At 39.2% G+C, this 9,190-nt stretch overlaps 1 protein-coding gene across 1 annotated transcript in view; it reads left to right on the forward strand.

Annotated features, from left to right (window-relative positions):
* Window positions 1-9,190, forward strand: part of ATP7A (ATPase, Cu++ transporting, alpha polypeptide) — a 342,426-nt gene that overhangs the window by 104,306 nt on the left and 228,930 nt on the right. The window contains exon 6 of the mRNA XM_006902187.1: window positions 6,290-6,451. Coding sequence (XP_006902249.1) covers window positions 6,290-6,451 — 162 coding nt within the window. The remainder of the gene's footprint in view (window positions 1-6,289; window positions 6,452-9,190) is intronic.

The following is a 9,190-nucleotide window of genomic DNA, read 5'->3' on the forward strand; positions in this document are numbered from 1 at the left end:
TTCACTGAGGGCCAGTCATCAACTGCTTAAGTGTTCAATTATCAATAAGCCGAAGTCTGTGGAAGGCCATAATGGCCCTGCTTTGAGTGGTTCGCTGCTCCCGCAGCTCGCCACGCTGTCTCTGCCTCTGCTGCCATCTTGGATTTCCTAGGTTACTCTTTTCTCCCTTGCTGCTTTCAGGATTTTCTCCTTATTTTTGGTTCTGGCAAATTTAACTATGATTATGCCTTGATGTTTTTCTTTTTGGGTCTAGTCTATATGGTGTTCGCTGAGCTTCTTGTGTGTGTGTGTGTGTGTGTATATATATTTTTTTTTCTCTCATTCTTAATTAGGCCTGGGAAGTTTTCCTCTAGTAATTCTTCCACAACTTTTTTCAATGCCTTTACTTCCTTCTTCCTGTTCTGGGATTCCAGTGATGTGCATGTTATTTGTCTTGGTGGTGTCCCACATTATTCTTAAGTTTTCTTCTTTTTCTTTCCTTTTTGGGTCTACTTTTTGCACTAGCAGATCAGTGGCGACAATTTTGTCTTCTATTTCACTGGTTCTGTGTTCCATCTCTTCAACTCTGCTCATGTGTCCCTCCATCCTGTTGACAGCATTTGAAACATTGGACCTTGTATTTTGGATAGTGGTTTCTCGTTTTTCCAGTGCCGCTAATGCCTCGTTTGTTTTCTCTACATTGTTCTGAACTGTTGTTTTTTTATTTCTTCCTCCTGGTTTTTGCTTGTAGTGTCCTGTAGTTCTTCAAGTTTGTCTTTCATCCATTGAAAATATTCAATCACTGTTCTTTTAAATTCTGTGTCAGAAAGTTCCATCAGACTTTCTGGCTTCAGGAAATCCATTGATACTGTGTCCCCCTTTGGGGGTGATATCTTGTTTTGTGTTTGTGTATTGTGTAGGACAGCTTGCTTTCTTCGATACATTGATATGTTCTTTATCTGAAGATAATGCTCTAGAGATCAGTTGGGTAGCTATCCCACTTGTGGTTTTCACTGTACGTCTGACTCCAGGGAAATGTCAGTTCAGAGCCTGTGAGAGCAGTCTCTTGTAGGCATGACAGATCAAGGTGCTCTGGATTAATGGCAGGTTGAGAAACCAGACGTGTAGACTCAGGTGTGGAGCCAAATGGAGTAGGGCATGTACGTGGTTGGGGCGATCTCAAAGGCAGGTCTACCGCTTGGGGAACTTCACTCAGGCCTCAGTTGTCTGGGTGTGCTTACAATTGGGGTCCCTATTCAAATTCCAGCTGTCCGTCTCCCACCCAGTTGTTTTAATTCACTGGTCCCTGTCCAGGGGTGCTCACGCAGTTGCCCTTGTACAGTGGCCCCTGCCGAGAAGGACTCTTGAGTCCAAGGGGACTCAACCCACTCGCCTCTGGCTGGTCTGCAGTGTTCACAAAAGTTCAGCCAAATTATCACTGGTCCACTCGTTCCTGGGCAGTTGGCATGCCCTGAGAGAGCTCAGCCAAATTCCCACCAGTGGGCTCACCCTTGGGTACTCTCCCAGGCAATCGGCGGTGCCCAAGAAAACCCAATTAGAATCCTACCAGCCTTTCTCGTGGCAGATCAGTCCCACAGCAGCTCGATTGGTGGCTTCAGATGATGGCTGAATCTGTGTTGTGCCTTTGTGTACTGACTCAGAATCTACTGTCCACGGCTGTTGGTAGGTCTCGGTGCTTTCTGAATTAGTCTCTAGTGGCCCTGGAGCACCAACAGGGGTGCAGGGTTGTGGCGAGGCTACCAGGGTGTGCCAGAATTTGGGGGTGCAGGATCGTGGTGGGGTGGTGTCTTTGGACATGGTGCTGTGTCAGGGATGGGGGTGCAGGGCTTGGGCAGAGCTGGGAGTTAGGGCTTGCGGTCTGTTCCCAGATATTAAGCTGCCAAATCACCAATCCTCGGCAAATACGACTGCCCTTGTTCGCCGTCGCCCCTGTGCACTGTCGCCCTTGTGCCCTGAGTCCATTTTTAAAATCATTGTGCTAATCTATCTCAATCAAAGTCTTTCTTTCACCTCCTTTCTACCTTTCTTAGCAAAATTTCTTTTTTCAGTGATTGGCTTCTACAGATAATGTGTCCAAAATATGTGAGACAAAATGTCACCATCTTTGCTCTAGGGAGCACCTTGGTTGCACTCTTTTATAACCACATGGAGCTCTTGTGGCCTAGTTTGTACACAGCTGCACTTCTCGCCCACAGGTGGTATCTCTCTATTAGTTCAAATCCATCAACAAGTCCTAGGGAAAATGATGAATAGTTCTTCCATGCGATTTATTGCTTACCCAAAACCTGCTTAAGGATTGGCTATGAATTGGGTCCAAGTCAGTGATAATGTTTTGCAGATGTTTTTCCTATTCTTATGGATTTTAATTTCCTTTTTTTTATTGGTTTGCTTACACAGTTCATACACCTTGTTTTTCACACTGTTCTTCACATTTTTTTAAATATATATTTCTACAAATTTGAATTTATGCTCAATATTTTAAAAATATTGATTCTAAGAATATTTGATGCTTTTCTCCTTACTTTTATGAAGAAAATTTTGATGTGAAGATACCTTTGCATAAATGTTTCATCAATTTTGTATTCTGTTTAGTTTTAAAAAGAACTTCCAATGATTCTTTTGAAAATTCTGTGAAGTTTTGTCATACCTTTTTGGCAGGAGTGTTTGTTAAATTACTCACATAATAATTTTGGAAATACCTGCTCCTTAACTTAATATTTATTACCCAGCTAAACTATAATAACATCATTCAAGATAATACACAACATACATTTTTAGGTATACAAAGATAAAGAAAATCTTTTACTACCTGTTAGGAATTGAATTGTGTCTTCCGAAAATATTGTTGTCACCTTCGGATGGCTCATTTTTGTTATGCTAATGAGGTTTCCTGTAGTATGTGTCTTTATTTCTTGACTAACTTTTAAAATTTATTTTATTTTATTGGGAAAAACATAATTGGGGTACAAGGAGGTGAGGGTTGGGGGCAGAAAGGTGAGGATGGGCAGGGTTGCAGTTGCAGAGCTGCACAATTTGGTTGGTGGGGGAGCAGGTGAAGGAAATGAAAAGGATCCAGTGGGGGGGACCAGATGCTACAGGGGAATGGGAAGCATTTTCCAATGGCAATTAAACCAACTGTCTTATTGATTTGGGAACTGGATGAAGACTCTCTGGCTTCTTCATGCTGAACAGGGACATTGATATGAAGGGGGAAAGGGAGGACACTGTATCACCTTACTGGTGGTCTTGGCTTAGAGCTGCTTGCCTTCTTGTTCTGTTAGAAGATATTTTCCTGTAATTTGCTCCCCTCTGGACTGCAAAGTGTTTTCCCAGGTGGGTCCAGTGGGGATGGCTGCTTGAACCCAGAGGCTCCATCCTCTTTTGATTCCTTAGCTGGCAGTTGTATTTCCTTTTTGTCACTGGCACTGGGTTCAGGGTCAGGTCTGGAGTAAAACTCAGTGTTAAGGTTACCTATAGGAAAGGGAGCAAACGTAGAGAGAACAAACTTGTGAGTTACAAATAGAAGGGCTTTGGGGGTGTTGCTTTCAGGTTTACTGGGGGAGAGGGTGGCGGAAAGTAGCCTAGATAAAATTATCTGTATACCCTAGGCATCTTTTGTTTTGTTTTCCCCATCCAAGTGTCAGATGGCACAGTCTGGGGACTGAAGAGCTCACCCTGAGGGCCGTGACGGCTCGCCCCGGGCCAGGGGCTGATGACAGCCTGTCCCGAGCAGGGCAAACCCCCCAGGGGTTGGCTGGTATACTCCCCCTCCAATTGTCCCCACCCCAGTGTGGGCCCCTCACCTGACCGAGGACTATGTGGCCAAGGGCAGTGACTCCAATTCCAGCACCGCCACTTTTACCCTCCGCCATAAGTGATCATACTATAATTTGATGTAGGTGTCTCTGCCCTCCCCCTTTATAAATGGCAGAGGGAACCTGAGAGTTGTGAACAGACTCCCCCCAGCTTTTGGCAGAAGCATTCAACAGATCAAAATATGTGGTGCATTTAAGATGTCGGTCCTCTTGGACATGCTGCCACTAAGTGTCATCAAGTAGACAACTCACAGTGACCTTCAACAATCCATTTTATTGGTGATCATCTTCTCTGGCCTGTCCAAGGAAACCCAAATCTGCAGGCAGCGGGGTGTGCATCCCATCTTCTGCGTGGGCAGTGCACGTCATCTTCTACACACTTGTCATCTCCCGTGCGGGTGGCTGGTGGCTGCCCGCTTCCCCCGCTGCTGCCATCTTGGCTCCAAGAATTCTCCCCAGAACAAGTCCACTTTGCGGCAGTGTGGCAGATCTGCTGCACCAGTCTTGGGGAGGCCCGGTGCCTACCATCCATCCTGGGTGAGGGATTTCATAGGTTCTGGCTGTGGGAGCTTCATGGAGCTGCGTCTGTGGTGCAGTGCAGTGCGGGCTCTGCGGGAGGGGGTTGGGAGCTGCGAGACTCACCCATTCCTCCTTTGGAATCCTTGAATTCCTCTTGTTGAGCCTCGATCTTCACTGAAGACCAGTCATCAACTGTTTAACTGTTCAATTATCAATAAACAGAGGTCTGTAGAAGCCCTGCTCCAAGTGGTCCACTGCTCCCACAGCTCACCACGTTGACTCTGTCTCTGCCGCCATCTTGGATCTCTGCCTTTTTTTTTTAACGTGAAAGCATACACGTCATATTGGTTTTCATGTAATAATTAAAACACCATTTTTTAACTTTTTTTTAACTTCAAGATTCAGTCTGCTTTTTAAGATGCAAAAATGATCACAGGAAAAGTGCAACAGTGAGTGAATGGAAATCCAAAATCTCTGTAAATGTTCATTAAAAGTAATAAAATAAAATTTAAAAAAGGAAAAAAAATCAAAGAATAAGTAAGCATGCATCAAAAGGGGAAGTATAGAAGGCAAGAAGCACAGAGTTCCCCAAGAAATTAGAAAACAGAAAGAGACCAGGATTTCCCACTAAAGCACAAGGGAGAGAATTTTTTCTCTCAGAGCTGATATCCTGAATTTTAATTTATATCCTCCTACAGTGTGAGACACAGATATGTTTTGTGCCTGGTTTGATGAGTTACAGAGCCATAGTCCCAGGGGTTCTTCCACTCTCTGTTCAACTGGTAAGCCTGGCTTTTTAAAGAGTGGTCGGTGCTGTGCATAGTTCCTAATGTGTAATTTGTACATTTGTTTTATGAAGTATGATCTGAATAGAGTCACAATACTGCATTCAGATGTATTCACTTAACATTATATTTATAAACATTTTCCAAAATTAGGAGTTTCTTCAAGTACCATTTTAACGACTGTATAATAGTCTTCATGTATATATTATGATGACAGAAATTTGTCTGCTGGTTTTGCTCTGATAAATAAAGATGTGACTAAAGTTCATATGTAAAGAATTTTTAGTATTTTAGAATTTTTCCCAATCCCCCAAAAGTAAAATTACTGGAAAAATTTAGGCTGTTAGTTAGTATTGTGAATTTTTCTCAGAATTCTGATAATCTTCAAGGAAGCTGAATTTATCAAATCTCTTAAATTCTTGTTATTCTTATTTTTTTTATGACTGCTGTTAACTTTTTTGTGATGCTGAACGCTGTGCCACTGGTGTGTTAAATGCTATAATGATTATCCATGGTGGACAGTGTTTGGTGGATCTCCCAGATTAAGATAAACTTGGAAGCAGGAGTGGTATCCACTTCCTAAACAACATACCTCTTGAAATTATGAATTTAGAGAATGGATGATAGTTATAGAACAGGGTTCAGGTCTTTTGTTCATGGGGTTGCTGTGAGTTTTGCTCAACACCACATCACTTAATAAAAACAACAACAACCTGAGAAAATAATTTCCTTTTGGGAAAGCCATTTTCTTGAGGTATTTCTGTTATAAAAACATTCGATAACTAAGTCCATTACCCATTAACCCTCACGAAAATAATACTAAAGTCTAGAGGAAAAAATACTAAGGGAGAAAATAGTAGATATACGCATTAGTGATAGTTGTCAAATCCTTTTGATAGTAAGAAGACAGGAAGAAGAGGAATTTTTAAAATGAGATGCTGCAATTCTATCAAACCTATTATAGTTAGGAACAGAACTTTACTTAATGTGGTTGGAATATACCGTTACAATGATAATATATATAGAACATGTTGGGAATTCAGATGAGATTTAAATCCTATGTTGTAATTTCATAGTATAAGTACTTTTTTAGTGAAGAGTCAAAACTCTCCTCATGTTAATTGAAGAAAACTATAATTTCTGAATGAAAAATGCCTTTGTCTTTAACAGGTGAGAAGAATGACTTGTGCTTCTTGTGTCCATAAAATAGAGTCTACCCTCACAAAACACAGAGGGATTTTCTACTGCTCTGTAGCCTTGGCAACCAACAAAGCACATATTAAATATGATCCAGAAGTTATTGGCCCCAGAGATATTATCCATACAATTGAAGTAAGTGCCAAGATTGTACATTTCAGTGTTCTTTTTAAATCAGTGTTCTCTTGAATTTATTTTGTTTTATATCATACAGAGATAGTGTAAGAAAATATGACCCTTTAAGGCAAAATCTGTCTCAAATTTTTATGTCATTGTATCTACCTTCTTTCTTGGTCTTTTCATGATGAGTTGGACAGAAATATACTGTATCTTTAAACATTAGCACATTTAAGTTAAAACTATAAATACTTTAAAATTTTTTTAAAATAAAAGTACAATATAATGTGTTATCTGTAAGATTCACATTATTACCAAAACTAAAGCATCCTACTAGATACTTTGTTTCTTGTTATATCAGAATAATTTTTTTTAATTATTGTAGTGAGTCAAATTTATAAAAGATTTCTTCTTCTTGTTTTTATTTTCTCTCAAGTCAAAAACCAACCCATAGCTGACCCTGTAGGGTCTTTCAGAGGCTACAAATCACATGGAAGGAGATTTCCTATTTTTCTCCGTGGTGCATGTAGTAGATTTTGAACCCTTTGGGGTGGCGTTGTAATTTTTTACCACTAGGTCACCAGATTCCCTAAAGACTTCTTAGCTATAACTAAGTACATAGGATAAGTTGCTGGACCTTGGGGCTCAGAATCATAGCTTCAAGAACATCAAGGTTAATTGTCATAATATAGTCAACAAAGATAATTGTTTGATAGACAATTACTGACTTGTTCTTTTAGGTAGATTTAACAATTTGTCCAGATTCCCTTTGTTTTATTCTAAAGTTTTGTCTTACAGTTTCTATTACTCAGAGTTTATTTTGGTGTAGAAAAGATATGACTAATACAAAATGGTAAATGGTAAAGACACCATCTTTAGCCAGGCCGAGTCGCCTAGGCTCCTCTGAGGCAAGCAGAAACATTACTCAGGCTGTCCTAGCTCTCATTGCATCCTTGACACACTTATTTTGTAAGCATGCATGCCTGTTTTATGATATTTTTATACTTGTTTGCTTAATAGTTTTGTCTTATGAGCACAGCAGTTAATCTGTAGTTTGCTGTATTACGATGAGGTATTTTGAATGTTGTTGTTTATTTTATAGTTTATATATTTGCTTGTTTATAATTTACTCTTAATGAATACAACACTTTTCTGACAATTTGTATCAAGTTATCCTTCCGGTTGCTATGATACTGGAAGCGATGATAGTGGTATTTCAAATATCTGCAGGGACACTCATCGTAAACATGTTTCAGTGGAGCTTTCAGACTAAGACTAAGAAGCAGGATTGACTATCCACTTTTGAAATAACAGACTTTTGAAAACTCTATAAATAACAAAGAAATGTGTTCAATATAGTTCTGGAAGTAGAGTATCTCAGATGGGAAAAACTAAAAAATGAGTACAAACATCCATTAATAACTACAACACGGAATTTACAAAGTATGACTCTTGGAAAACAAAGTTGTAAAAAGTGGAATGGAATGGAATGCAAAAGGACCCACATCCTAAATATTAGTTAGGCGAGGTGGATATTGGCCAGTTTGAATCAGACAGTGTTAAGCTCTGTTATGCCAAAAACAACTAGCAATAGCAAAGTTCAATAGAGCAGCAAACAACAAATGCTGGCGAGGTTGGGGAGAGATTGGAAACCTTATTCACTGCTGGTCAGAGTGTAAAATGCTGCAACCACTATGGCGGTATGACACTTTCTCAATAAGTTACAAATAGAAATGCCATTTGACTCAGCATTTCCACCTCTAGGAATATACCCACCCTAAAGAAACCACAGCAACAAAAGAACTAAAGAAACCCAAATAGATATATGCACATCCATGTTTATTGCTTTTTTGTTTATAATAGCAAAGAGACAGAAGCAACCCAAGAACCCATCAACAAATGAAGGATGGAAAAACTATGGTATATATATCTACAATGGATTACTATACAACACTGAAAAACAATTAACTTGGAAAACATTACACAATATGCGGGACCATGGAGAACATCATGCTGGGTGAAATATCTCAGTCACAGAAGGACAAATACTGCATAGCACCATTGTTATAAAGCTTGACCTGGGGGTTGTGAAGAAAATAGGATAAGAGTAACCATTGCATTGGAACAGATGAAAGAAAGAACTGTTTAAAAGGAATATATGATTAGGCATTATACATATGACAACAGCCCAGAATAGGAGGTATATCATTACAAAGAGCACTAGGGGGAGAAAGAGGAGGTAGATAATTGTACAACAATGAATGAATATTTTTTAAAAAGTGAACTGGAGGAGGTGAAAGAGGAAGGGAGGGGATAAAATGTGCAATAATGAATGAAAATCTAACTTCCTTGTAAATGTTTGTTAATATCACAGTTAAAATAATATTTTATTTAAAAAAATCATAAAATGTCCAATAATCGTAATCAGGCCTTGTTGAATTTTTCTAGTCTCATACTTTAAAACTGTTTTCTATATTTTGAGATATATAATTGATACATATAAAAAATATTGAGTTGCTTTGGGTTGAGATTTAATAAGTATTTAATTATGTTAATAATAAGATAGTATTTATAATAAAATTTAAGCTCAAGGAACTGAAAAACAAATTCAAACCTAGAGTTGCTGTAATCAAGGATGCTTTGGGCAGAATATTAAACGATCCAGGAAATATTAAAAGAAGATGGAAGGAATATACTGAGTCACTATATAGAAAGGAATTGGCCGATACAGAGGAATTTAAAGAAATAACATATGAG

This window comes from Elephantulus edwardii, unplaced genomic scaffold, assembly GCF_000299155.1.
Source record: "Elephantulus edwardii isolate Elephantulus edwardi_28Jun2011 unplaced genomic scaffold, EleEdw1.0 scaffold00378, whole genome shotgun sequence".
NCBI lineage: Eukaryota > Metazoa > Chordata > Mammalia > Macroscelidea > Macroscelididae > Elephantulus > Elephantulus edwardii.